The sequence below is a fragment of the Trachemys scripta genome, chromosome 2, assembly GCF_013100865.1.
Source record: "Trachemys scripta elegans isolate TJP31775 chromosome 2, CAS_Tse_1.0, whole genome shotgun sequence".
Lineage (NCBI taxonomy): Eukaryota > Metazoa > Chordata > Testudines > Emydidae > Trachemys > Trachemys scripta.
Window position 1 is genome coordinate 2,287,204 of NC_048299.1, and position 14,046 is coordinate 2,301,249.

Genomic DNA, 14,046 nt, shown 5'->3' on the forward strand with positions numbered 1-14,046 from the left:
AGGCAATTCTATTCTCCCCTGGCCCATGAAGGAAGGCAGTGAACAGGAGGGTTCGTAGATTCCAAGGCCAGAAGGAATTCTCATGACCATCCAGCTTGAGGCCCCCCCAGAATTTCTCCAAGAAGCTGGATTAAAGCATATCTTTTAGAAAGATTTCTAATCTTGCCTTAAAGGCTCCAAGTGATGGGGACTCCACCACCACCCCTGGTAAGCTGTTCCAGTGTCTGATCACCCTCCCTGCTGGGAAACTGCATCTTATTTCAAGGTTGAATTTGTCCAACTTCAAGGTTCAGACATTGGACCTCGCTATGCCTTCTTTAGCAAGGTTGGAAAGCCCCCCACCATCAGCTCTCTCGTCCATGTGTTAGTACCTGTACGCAGTGATCATGTCACCTCTCAGCCTTCTCTTCAGTAAGCTGAATAAGTTGGACTCCTTAAGCCTCACACTGTAGGGCTTGTTTTCCAGTCCCTGGAAAATGTTTGTGGCCCTCCTTCTTGAAGTATGGACACCAGAACTGGACACGGTATCCTAGTAGCAGTCTTACTAATGCAGTGTACAGAGGCAAGATCACTTCTCTTCCTCTACTTGATATTTCCCTTCTTACACATCCAGGGATTGCGTTAGCCCCTTTTGCCACAGCCTTGTACTGAGAGCTCATGTTGAGGTGATTATCTAAGATAATCCCTAAGTCCTTCTCGGAGTCACTGCTTCCCAAGAGAGAGGCCTGGTCTACACTACAAAGTTAGGTCGACAAGTTGCCTTGCATTGACTCAAATTTGGCTCCCGGCAATGGAAGTGCCCTATGACAGTGACACAGTAAAACCACCTCCCTGAATGACATGCAGTCATTGGTCGATGCAGTAGGAGTGCAGACACTTTGTGACCTATGTCGACCCTAACGGTCCTCTCACAGCTGTTCCACAATGTCAGACAGTGACTGCTCTGGTCATAGTTGTGAACTCCATGGCCCAGAGGTCACAGACACCAAGAGCCCTCTCTCCCCCCATTTAAAAACTCTGTGAATTTTTCTGATTGCCCAACTTGGGGAGCACAGCTAGCAGCTCCTTCTTCTTTGTGTGCAACTGCCCAGCCAACAATGCTGGTTACATGCTGTAGACGTGCTCCTGTCTGGGGAAGACAGGAGGTATGGGATCTCTTAGGCATGTGGCGAAAAGAGGCTGTGCAGGTGTGAGTATGGAGCAGTTGTAGAAACATGGACATCTATGAGCAGATTGCAGGGGGAAGGCAGGCGAAGGGGTATGACAGGGATCAGCAGCAGTGCCATGTGAAAGCAAAGGAACTGCAGCAGGCGTACCAAGAGGTCAGGGAAGCCAACAGTTGATCTGGTGCTGAGCCACAGATCTCCTGGTTTTATGACGAGTTGCATACCATACTTGGTGCAGACCCCACCAACACCCTGCAGAGCGCCATGGATTCCTCTGAGGAGCCTGAGATACAGACCCTTGCTGTGACCAGTGAGGAGAAGGAAGAGGATGGGGGACAAGTGACCAGGAGATCCAGCTATGCTGTGAGCCAGGATCTGTTTGAGACTCCCCCACAGTCTAGCTAGTCCCAGTGGGCGTGCCCGATGCAAGGGGAGGAACCTTGGGTAAGTGTGTGAATGCATTGTCCATTACCGTGTTTAAATGTACAGTTGGCTCCTGACCCCAACGTACAGAACACAGGGTTCAACTTTTCTTTTATTTGTTCCTAGTTAAAGAAGTAGCAGTACAACAAATAGAAGAAGAATTTTCTGCTTTTCGTTCCCTTGTGCGGTTAGGCGGAGGGAAGGACATGCGGAACAGTTTGTTTATGTGCACAGGGATGTCCCCTGAATCCTCCTGAGAGATCGCAATGAAACTTTTATGGAGGTACACTGCTCCTCTCCTGAAGGTTTCTACAGATGGCAGTCTTGTTTCTTCCTCTGTGGTAGGACATTTTCCCATGCCACTCCATGATGACTTCAGCAAGCACCATTGCAGTAAATGGGCTAGCGGCCTATGGACCTGGGGGGCTTTGGGACACCACCACAGCTGTATTCTCTGTGCCTTTGTTACCCTCAGGAAGGGAAAATTGACTAAAATCACCACCGCAGTGCTGTGCTGAGGTGCTCCAAAACTGTAATGTCAATAAGCATGTCTCATTTAAAACTTTCGGGGAACAAGGCAAAGGAGTTCAAAAACTTCACTTCCGCTCTCTGCTGTGACTATAAATATGATTCTTCTGCCTGCTTTATCTCTAGCTTCTGCCGTTGTGGCCTTAAAGGGGGTGCCACCTCCAAACCCATGGAACACCTGACCATGACAAGGAGGAGAAAGAAGAGGACTTGGGAGGAGATGTTCTGCAAGCCAGAGCTGCATCAGACCGTGAGCACATGGCATGGAGGATGAATGTTGTAGACACTATGGAGAAAGAAAGAAAGAAAGTAGACTGGAGAAAGTCCCAGCAAGAAAAGGAGAAGGAGAGGCACCTGGATATGATAGGGCTTCTTCAGCAACAAACTCAGATGCTGCAGACTCTTGTTGTCCCGCAGGTGGTTCAGAAAGCAGGGGCTCACTTCTCTTTGCAGTCAATGGAGAACACCATTGTAGCATTTCCTTACCACCCCCACCCCAAATTTCTTCATGACGTCAGGGGATGCATCCCTTCCACACCACGCCTGGGGACCATAAGGACAGCTTCACAAACACTGGCCTGTGAGAGCCATGGGTGCTATATGTGTCACCAGAATGGTCTGAAATGGACATCAATGTTCTTTCCTCTTGTTAAATTCTGTCCTGTTAATTTGTTTCAAATGTTTTTAATGTATTTGTTTTTAATTACACAGATGTTTTTTTGCACTGGTTTTGTTATTCAATAAAATTCTATTTTTGGAAAAATAACTCTTCTTTATGACTTCACGACATAAACTGTAGGATGCCTAGTGGAAGTGAAAGCACACATTGGTTGTTGTGCGGTGCGATAGAACTCATAGGATCAGTGACAAACCCAGTGTATAGTAATAAATGTACAGCAAGCAGTGCACAATGAATAGGTCCAGTGCCAGTGTTATATTCATAGATGGGGTGCTTAGTGCACACAGTCCCTAACAGGCCCCAAAATGTCAGGGCCAGTTTGGCATTGTCTAGCACACCACATTACTGTGGCTGACTGTTAAAGTGGTTTTTCAAGGCTTCCCTCAGCTGCATAGCTCCACCTTGGCACAACCTTCCAATAGTCCTTGTGTCTGGCTGTTCAAACTCAGCAGACAGCCGCTCCATGTCCACGCTGGAGGCAGCTTTTCCCCCTTTGCCTCACAGCTATTATGCAGGACACAGCAGACAGCTGTAAACAATGGGATTTTTTTTTTTTCACTGAGATCCAATCTTGTGAGTAAACAACACCAGCATCCCTTCTATCGACGAAAAACACCTTCACCCATCACTCTGCACCTCTGAGCGAGGAGCTGAATCTTTCCTTGGGGCTGTCGAGGTGGCCGGTGTATGGCTTCATGAGCCAGAGGAGCAAGGGGTAGGCTGAGTCCCCCAGGATCATTATTGGCATTTCAACGTCGCCAATGGAAATCTGCCGCTTGGGAATTAATGTCCCTGTTTGCATCTTTCTGAACGGTCCTACGTTCTTAAAAATGAGAGCCTCATGCACCTCACCTGATCAGCCAGCTTTGATGTTAGTGAAGCTCCCTGGTGATCCACCAGCACTTGCATAACCAGAGAAAAGCAGGCCTTTCTGTTGGTGTACTCTGTGGGCAAGATGTGCTGGTGCCAAAATAGGCATATGCATATCACCTATCTCCCCATTGCAGTTCGGAAACGCCATTGCTGCAGATCCATCCGCTATGTCCTGCACGTTGCCAGGAGTCACAGTCCTGCATAGCAGGAGATGATTCATGGACTACACACTTCCATGACAATGGCCCCCATGGTGGATTTTCCAATTCCCAAATGATTTCCCACTGACTGGTAGCAATCTGGCTTTGCTACCTTCCACAGTGTGATTGCCGCTTGCTTCTCCACTGTCAACGCAGTTCTCATTCTGGTCTCCCTCCACTGGAGGGCTGGGGCAAGCTCGGCACGCAGGTCCAGAAACGTGGCCTTGCGCACCTGAAAGTTCTGCAGCAACTGCTTGTCATCCCAAGCCTGCATTACGATGCAATCCCCACCAGTCAGTGCTCGTTTCTCCAGCCCAAAAGTGGCACTCCACTGTCTGCAGCTGCTCCGTGAACCCCTCCAGCAATCTTTGAACTGGTTTTCGCTATGTCCTACAGCAATCTGTCCTCCACAAAAATTGTCATAGCGAAAACCAGTTCAAAGATTGCTGGAGGGGTTCATGGAGCAGCTGCATTTCTTCTTGCAGCTCTGCAAATACTAGAAGATCATTCAACTGTGTTTGCAATGCTCGTGACAACAGCGTAGAGCTGTGTAGGCGCCGTCCTTCTGTCAGAGATGATAGACAGCAAGAGGTTCCGCGTGGGTCTGTGGGACTTGGAAAAAAAGGCACCAAAATTATGGGCTATGAATAGTAATATGGGATGGAGAAAGTTGCATGGTGAGAGCTTGACGCCTAGCTCCCAGTCATCCCCGTGCAACTCGTTTCTGCCACATCATGCATTGCAAAAATATCCCAAAAGACAGTGCGCCACATGATAACAAATTGCACATAGGACACCAGAGTGTACATTGCCACAGGCACTCCTGGTGAGTACGTGCTGTGCCAATGCAAGGAGCCAAGTATGCACGTGTTTGAGCAATATACTAACTGTGGTGGCTGTATGCTGACAATACTTGCATTGACCACAATTTGTAGGGTAGACTTGGGCCGAGTCTGCCTTCCTGTAGATAGAACCTGCAGGTGTACTACCTTGTATTTGGCTGTATTAAAATGCATTTTGTTGGATTGTGACCGCTTAACTAGGCAATTCAGATCACTCTGTAACAGTAACCTGTTCTCCTCGTTATACGCTACCTCATCAATCTGTGTCATCTGCAAACTTTACCAGTGAAGATTTGATAACATTGTCTAATCGTTGGTAAAAATATTAAGTAGCATTGGACCATGAACCGATCCCTGGATCCCCTGCTAAAAACAGCTTCGTTCATTGATATCTCCAGCTGGCAACTACATTTTGAGATCTATCAGTGACCCAGTTTTTAATCATCTGAATGTAATATGTGCCCTATTTTTTTTTTTTTTAATCAATGTGTCATGTGGTAACTAAATCAAGCTTTGGGAAAATCCAAGTATACTATATCCACACAGTTGTTTTTATCATCTAAACCTGTAATCCTGGCACCTCCGCCCCAACATGTTTGTTTGATAAGACCTACCTTCCATGAAACCAAGCTGACTGGCATTAATTGTATTTTTAGGTTCTGCCCTCCAATTCTTTGTTGATGGCATCCCAAATTAACCCAGGATTGACATTGGACTAACTAGCATATGATTACTCAGGGTTTTTTAATGCAGCTCAGCAGTTTATCAAGTGGGTGGCAACTAACTATGTTTCACGTAGGGTTTTTAGTTGTTTCCATCTGTCATGTAATAGAATGTTTGTTTGGGGGTTTTTTTTGGCCTGGAAATTGGTTTTTCCTTGATGTGACTTCGTAGTTGCATAATAGGCTTCAGTAAGATTTCCATTCCCACCCTGTTTTCTTGGCAGGATTCTAGTGGGTAAATATCATCTGCAAGCTGGATTTCCACACTTTTTGAGTCCAAATCAGCCTCTGGTGGAATCTGCCGGCCCTGTGCTGGGTGTGACAAGGAGTGATTCCCAGCCAAAGGGAGGAAATCTGCAGCTGTGTGCCAGCCAGAGAGAGAGAGAGAGTGTGTGTGTGTGTGTGTGTGTGTGTGTGCGCGCTACTAATGAGAGTTGCTGTGATCTGTCTCTCCTGGGAGAATGTGAAAAGTGAGAGGACAGTGAGGATTAGATGAAGCATGTGTGAGATGGCCGCTATCGGAAAACAGTATACTGGTCTAGATGGAACATTGGCCTGACCCAGTAAGGCCATTCTTATGATACAAACTGAAACATTTTGTTGGTCAACCCTGCACAGTGTGCCTGTGCTGAAAACGAAAGGGCCACTTTGAAAAGAACAATCCTGTTCTTTAAACGAAGAGCCCCTTCCCTTCGACTGATTGCAAAATCACAGCCAAGATTCTAGCCATGGGTTTGAATGATTTCTTTCCAGAAATTTGTCCAGGAAGATTAGCTTGTCTCAGTGAACGGCAGAGTCAGGGCTGATTTAATGCAAGGAAAAAGATTAATCTGAATCTGCTACTTATCGGACACCCCCAGTAGCCTTCACTAGATTAAGGTATTTGTCAAAATTTCCAACCCTGTCAACTGGCAGTGATGGAAAATGTTGCACCAAAGCCACATTTTCTATACTCCCTTGTACAGTCCTTGTCTGGCATCTGCATTGATGAATGACATTCTCTTCCCAGCTGGGAAAGGAAGCTGTGCAGACCTGTCTCTCAGATCACTAGCAGTGCACATGTGGCAGCCGATAAGCTCTGAAGGAGTGCATCCACAAAGAAGAGAATGTGAGGTTAGCCTTCCTGGAAATGACCTCCTCCTTATCTGGCGAAACCTTGTCCCTTCTCTCCCACTGCTGCCCTCTGTGATAGGGTCTTTTGGGAAAATGCCAAGCTTCCAAAACAGTGGGAACTAGTCTCTTGTAGTGAACATCTCTTACAGACCAGACACTCACACTAGCTTTTCCAAATAAGAAAGCGAAAAAAGCTGAAATCTACCATGTTGCAGCCTAAATTTTGATTACCTAATAAGGGAGGGGTTAGCTGTAGCATGGTGCTAGAAATCAGGAGACACGGGTCTATCCCTGCCTTGGCCACTGACCTTGCTGCGTAACCTTGAGCAAATCACTGCATCTCTCTGTTTGTTTCCCCGTCTGTTAAATGAGGATAGCTTCCTAGGAGCGTTGTGAGGTTCAGATGATATACAATGCTTATTAAGCAGTTAACTAAGGATGTAGGAACATAGCTATTTTTACCCTTTTCCCTACTGTGCACACTAGAAACTTCACAAATTGAATGTCTGCCTCTGGATCTCATCTCTCCTGGGACTCCTGCCTCGAGGATTTCAGCAATTCTCTCAGGTAGATGTACAGACACACTCATCTAAGAAAAGAAGCAATCTTCCTCACTACATTACAGCTACCATTGTTCTTGTCAACATACGCCAGGCCTACTCGTGTATCTCTCTCCTAGCATTCACGAATGAACCAATCCTAGCCTGGCTTGCCCGTTGTGAGTATTGAGCAATGCCATAGTGAAACAAGGCTTGCTGCACCCTTTGGTAAACTTTCTATCTTATCCTCTCTCCTCTAGCTGCCTATTGTACTGATTAGCAACCCAATTTCTAGTGAGCCGAAACACTGAAAAACTTCTGCACTAATTTTCCTCTCTCCCCCTGGTGGAGCAACCTTCATTTAAAAAGTATAGTCGGATCAGTGCGTAAAAATCTTATGGCTAGAAAAGGTGCTCCTGAAACGAGCTGATAGAAGAACACGTGTTACTGAAATAGCTTTGTTGATTATGGCTGTAACAAGTGCTGGATTTCCCCCCAGAACAGAGCGAACCAGAGAGGAATACGCCAGGCAGCTACAATGTACTCCACAAAAGAGAGCCAAATTGATAAAGGGAAGGGGGATGTTCCAGAGTTAAACAATGGACTGGGACGCAGGAGACTGGGACCTTTTGTCCTGGCTCTGGTGTTGACTTTGACTTCATGGGCAAGTCCCCTGAGGCCTGACTTTGAAAAGTGCGGGGCTTTTTGTAACACCAGTTGATGTCCGTGGGAGCTGCAGGTGCTCTGGACACCTGAAAATCAGAGTCTGGACCAAATTTACTTCTGATTATAGAAGTCCCGTGAAACCAATAGAGTTACACCAGTGATCAGTTTGGTCTCTGCTGCCTCAGTTTCCTCATGGTAAAACAGATAATGGTTGTTGTGATGCCAGATAATCAGTGTTTGTCAAGCACTTTGAGATTCTTGGAAGGTGCTATAGAAGAAATATTACAGTTGAAGTAACATAAAGTGTTGTGCCTGGGAACCCATGTAAATGGAGACTTAATTGTAATAATAATTCCTCTCCAGCAGCTGCCAAGAATCCCAAAGTATTTGAGGCAGGGCTTGGGTGGTAAAGCACAGGACTGGATAGGAACCCTGCCAGGGCAGGAACAGCAGAGTAATCTCGGATGTATTTTTACTTTCTATAAACCGCCCAGCTACTGGGTTGGCCTGTTTACCGTGCTCTCCGTAACGGCAGGCACACCTGGCTTGTGGGTGGTAGCTAGGTTGGACGAATTAATGTTGCCAAGTGACTGTTGTTGCCACAGTGATGGCTAAAAAATGTTGCAAGAAGGTGGCAATTGTAAGTCGTCCACCGTCCTTGAAGGCCAGATGAATGAACTGTTCACAGCAGAGCACTTGGGGGAAATGATGAGCTCAGACGTGGGAAAGTACAATATCCGCTCTTGGATACCATGCTGCTGGGTGCTGTAGGAAGCCCTGAGATAGCCAAAAGCTCCACCTTCCATAACCTTGTTACTGCATACAATGGCTGCCTCCCTTCAAGGGTTACTGGCTTGTCTCTGGAGCCCTGACTGAGTGCAGGGTTTGCGTGGTGCACATCTGGCCGGGGGGGCAGTTACAGAGCGCTGGGTGTAGAGGAGAGTTTTGTGACCTTCTCAGTCATTCCTCCTTTCTCCCCATCCCAGACCCTGTCTTGGGAAGTTTAGAGACTGCTTGACGCAAGATCTAGTCAGGCTGGGTTCACAGAGAGCTAGTGCTAAAATGCCCTGATCCTCCTGCTGCCAAAAGGAGAGGTACAAAGAGCAAGTGTTCTTGCATGTGAAGCAGTAGAGAGTGCGGAAGGAGAGCCTGTCTCAGCACAGAATGGGGAGCAGGCATGCCTAGATTCTAATCTGGGCTTTTAAACCCACACTCTGGCTTTGGACAAGTCTCTGGCTTCCCCAGCTGTAAGATAACAATGATGCCACCTACTTCCCTGGGATGATGTGAGGACCCATTTAATTAGTGTGGTTTTTAAGGTTCTGTGAACCTGAAAAGCCACCGAAGGCTTCCGTGTCTGGGTGTTGCTATTCCTGACTGTTCTTTGGGACCGTCTGCTGGAAACACGGGAAGGTAAATGTGTCCAGCAATGTGTGAAACAGACCTGTCAGACTGAGTAGCTGTGCAAGATCCTGCTGGGTATTGGCTTTATTAGCATGTTTAGATGAGACTTTATCAAAATAGGCCACAAATCCACTTGGGAGTCCACTGGCATCATTCTTCTGCAGCTGTTTGCTTGTGTAAGACAATCTTTCCCCCTCCTCCAGGGAGTCAGTCTGACCGCAGCAAAAGAGCGGGGACAGCTTGTGTTCTTGGAAGGCCTGAAATCCTGCTTTGACGTCTTTTTTGGTGAGGAGCAGCATGTGGGGCAGACCAATCCCCTTCAGTTTGTAAGGTAAAGCTCTGGGGCTTTGGAAGAGGGACAGCCAGTAACTCTTGGGATTAGAAATGTTGCCGCCTGTTGTGATGCTGAGCTCTCAGTCTAGTTCCTGGTATACCGGTGTCTGCATCACAGACAACAGCATGACCCCTACCACTAACTGGCCTCACATTACAGCAGTAAGGCAAAGGAGTGGGACTAAACTCCCTCCCAAACCCTCCTGAGCCGGGCAGGGCTCAGGCAACAGGAGCTGGGCAGTGCGTGTGTTGTTTGCACTGCAGCTGTCCAGGCCGTACCTGTTGTGTGGCTAAATAGAATGAGTTGGTCTCATGGGCTGTCAGTCCAGCAATTCTCACTGGCATTAAATTCACACTCGCAAATGGAAATGAATCCAAACCCTGAAATACCCACACTGCTAAGATGATCCCTTTTCCCCTCTCTTCTGGCTGCTGAGAGAGGGACTGTGCTCCATCCCTCCCTCCATTGAGGACTAAGGGAGGTCACCCTCTCCTCTCTTCCTACCTTCCTTGCACACTCTAGTCTGCCAGTAAGCTGCAAAGTGCTGAGGGAATTACTGAAACTAAGGAGCTAATTAGAAGGGAATCTTTCTCCGATCTGAAGCTCAGCTGTATAAGCCACCAGGCAGCTAAAGACAGAGCCTGGCAGTAGCAATCTGCTATTACTGCTTTCTGATGTATAACTCCAAAGGCCAGTTTCTGTAGACACTTGACTACACACTGCATTTGTCCCATTGTATTAGTTTAGAAGTAGACTAAATTAAGGCAGTGGGACCCCCGACTAGTGTGGGTACAATTATAGCTAGGGCCCTACCAAATTCATGGTCCATTTTGGCCAATTTCAGGGTCAGAGGATTTAAAAAATCATACATTTCATGATTTCAGATATTTAAATCTGAAATTTCACGGTGGTGTAACTGCAGGGGTCCTGACCCAACTCTGAAGGCAGCAGCGCAGAAGTAAGGGTGGCATGGTAGGGTATTGCTGCGCTGCTACTGGTGGGGCGCCGCCTTCAGAGCTGGGCACCTGGCCAGCAGCGGCTGCACGCCAGCCACCCAGCTCTGAAGGCAGCGCAGAGGGAAGGGTGGCAATACTGCGACCCCCTACAATAACCATGTGAAACCCCCCAATCCTTTTTTGGGTCAGGACCTCCAGTTTGAGAAATGCTGGTCTCCCCTGTGAAATCTGTATAGTATACGGTAAAAGTACAAAAGACCAGATTTCACGGTCCATGACACATTTTTCACGGCCTTGAATTTGGTAGGGCCCTAGTTATAGCTGTATCAAGGTGCATGTATCAGTGCAAAGCACATTTTTGCTGGTATAACTGCATCCGCATTAGATAGGGTGTACTGCTTTAACTATGAGCATGTCTACAGAGGAGCTGGAGGTATAACTTCCAGCTGAGGTAGACAGACCCCCACTAGTTTCCAGCCCCGCTGGATTCCGTGCGATAGCTAATGCAGTACAAAAACCATGCTGAGACCAGGCCAAGTGAGAATCTCCTGTTCCTCTTTCCAGCAAAGATGGCTCCAACCTGAAAACCATGTATGAGTTTGTCCGGACATCCCTGATGGCTTCTGGTAGCGATTCCTGGAAATGCCCCGTGTTGCTGGTGGATGATCTCAGCGTCCTGCTCAGCCTGGGTGTGAGGCCGGTTGATGTTTTGGATTTCATCCATTACTGCAGAGTTGCAGTGTGCTCCCAGTTAAAGGTACTGTCGTGTAGTGTTCCCAAAGTTCAGTAACTTTACGGCTTGGGTCGCTAGGTGGTGCTCTTCCCTCTGAGTCAGTGCTGGCGAGCAGGGGTGAGCAGGCACCGTGCTCTATAGGGATGGGCAGAGTTCCTGACTGCTTGTGGGCATTACAGATCCTGTGGTGCTCCCTGTATGGGTGGGGCTTTCCCCTTTAGGATCCTGACCAGATTCTAACTCCGGTAGTTACAGGCTATCTACCCAAATTCCCTCTGCTGTTTCAATTCAGTCTAGACAAAAATATTTCAGAGTGCCCATCTCCATAGTATTTAAGTGCCAGGATGCAGCTATGTGATACAGTGTTCATATCCTGTCCTAAAGTGCTGTGTAGTGTTGCTGTGTGCTGTTAAACATTTGCCATGTCCCACCCCAGAGGTGTTTGCATTTCAGTAGTCAGTAAAGTGATGAGTAACCCTTCTTCCTCCTAGGGATACTGAGGCATAACAAGTTAACAGTTGTAAAGTGCTTTTGTTACTTGGATGGAAGGAGGAGAAGTTTCTATTCTCTTTATTTGGTCTTATTACAGGAGTGAGGTGTCCTGTGCTGAAGTTCCTTGGTGTTTTTTGACACAGCAGGACCCTAAAGTAAATGAAGTCCTGCTTTGTCACTGACCAGAGTGGAAAGTAGTGGGAGGAGGGGGGAAAGCTCCTATACATATGATTTTTAAAGGGATAGTAGTCTTCTGATGGAAAAAATGGATTCACTAGGCGAAAGGGCCAGTTGAGAGCAGAATGTGAAAGAGGACAACTTGAGGATGGAGGTTGGAGGAAAGAAAAACCCACACCCACTGCATTTTAAACAAGTCAACTTTGTAATCACTGAACGGCACCGTTGCACCCTGTGCCCACTAAGGAGAAAGGCTGGTTCTGTTACAGCTGTCTCAGCTTCCCTGGATTAAACTGTTTCACTTTAATTGGGGAAAAAATATATACAGCTTGCAATCAGGAATTTCATAGTATAAGCATGAAGTTATAAAACAAAAGGCAGTTGGCGCATAGTCCAAATTTCTCTCCTTTTATATACACACACACCCAATGTGTCATCAAAGGAAAATGCAGAGTTTTAACAGTGTGTTTCCAGGGACCAGAACATTCAGGATCTTTGATCACTGCTCCAGAGCCATTCTTTTGTTAGTCCTGAAAGCATCTGTGCTGATCCCTTCAGATATCATTTCAACAATTGGTCTCTCACATGCTGTTAGCCAGAGAGGAATTCTTTGTGTGACAGGTTGGATCACAGAAACCCCCTTGGGAGCTGCCACCCGATGTGCCAAGACTACCTTTGCTCCTGCTTTTCCTGCCAGCTCAGGACTCCAACACCCTGTCTTGCTGAGCCAGACACTCCCGTCTACTCCGACAAAGACCCAGGGCCTGAATTACTTGCCCCAAAGCTGCAGGTTTACCTGAAAGCAGCTAACAGTGTTCCTGTCTTTAACTCTCAGGTGCCCAACTCCCAATGGGGTCTAACCGCAGATAAATCCGTTTTACCCTGTATAAAGCTTATGCAGGGTAAACGCATAAATTGTTTGCCCTCTATAACACTGATAGAGAGATATGCACAGTTGTTTGCTCCCCCAGGTAGTAATACATACTCTGAGTTAATTAATAAGTAAAAAGTGATTTTATTAAATACAGAAAATAGGATTTAAGTGGTTCCAAGTAGTAACAGACAGAACAAAGTCACCATGCAAAATAAAATAAAATGCGCAAATCTATGTCTAATCAAACTGAATACAGATAATCTCACCCTCAGAGATGCTTCAGTAAGTTTTTTCCTCAGACTGGACACCTTCCAGGTCTGGGCACAATTCTTTCCCCTGGTACAGCTCTTGTTCCAGCTCAGGTGGTAGCTAGGGAATTCTTCATGATGGCTCCTCTCCCCCCTTTGTTCTGTTCCACCCCTTTATATATCTTTTGCATAAGGCAGAAATCCTTTGTCCCTCTCTGGGTTCCCACCCCCTCCTTCTCAATGAAAAGACACCAGGTTAAAGATGGATTCCAGTTCAGGTGACATGATCACGTCACTGCAAGACTTCATTACCCACTTGCCAGCACACACGTATACAGGAAGACTTGCAGGTAAAACAGCCATCTGCAGTCAATTGTTCTGGTTAATGGGAGTCATCAAGATTCCAAACCACCATTAATGGCCCACAGAGTTATATTTCATATTTCTAGTTTCAGATACAAGAGTGGTACATTTATACAAATAGGATGATCACTCAGTAGATTATAAGCTTTGTAATAATACCTTACAGAAGACCTTTTGCATAAAGCATATTCCAGTTACATTATATTCCCTCTTTAGCATATTTTTATAAAATTATATAGACTGCACTGTCACACTCTGTATCTACACTACTTTTAAACTGAGTATCAAAGGCATAAAAGATTGATTCCCAGAGCTAGTGTTTCTTGAGAAAATAGCTCCTCAGTTGTCAATGTCAATTCCAGGATAACTCCCATTGATTGGGATGGGAATGGAACAATCACTTGCACAGTTCTGAAGTTGATTATATTCACACACACTCAAAAAACAGTATGCATGACTTGAGGTAACATTTCAGAAGTTCTCCTTATCTGTGTACAAGTAACTCCTGACAGTATTACTACTGAAAGAATCTTAAAATACCAAATTCACCGTTTACTGTTTATGCAGTGTTTTCCCCTTCCCCCCAATTGCCTATAGTTTGGATCACAAAAATAGACTAGGAGTACTTGTGGCACCTTAGAGACTAACAAATTTATTAGAGCATAAGCTTTCGTGGGCTACAACCCACTTCTTCGGATGCATATATAGTGAAAC

The 14,046-nt window shown here is 46.3% G+C and overlaps 1 protein-coding gene across 1 annotated transcript in view; it reads left to right on the plus strand.

Annotated features, from left to right (window-relative positions):
• The window catches only part of ELP6 (elongator acetyltransferase complex subunit 6), a 44,572-nt gene that overhangs the window by 18,361 nt on the left and 12,165 nt on the right, over nucleotides 1-14,046 (plus strand). Inside the window, exons 4-5 of the mRNA XM_034759724.1 lie at nucleotides 9,359-9,486; nucleotides 11,010-11,202. Coding sequence (XP_034615615.1) covers nucleotides 9,359-9,486; nucleotides 11,010-11,202 — 321 coding nt within the window. The remainder of the gene's footprint in view (nucleotides 1-9,358; nucleotides 9,487-11,009; nucleotides 11,203-14,046) is intronic.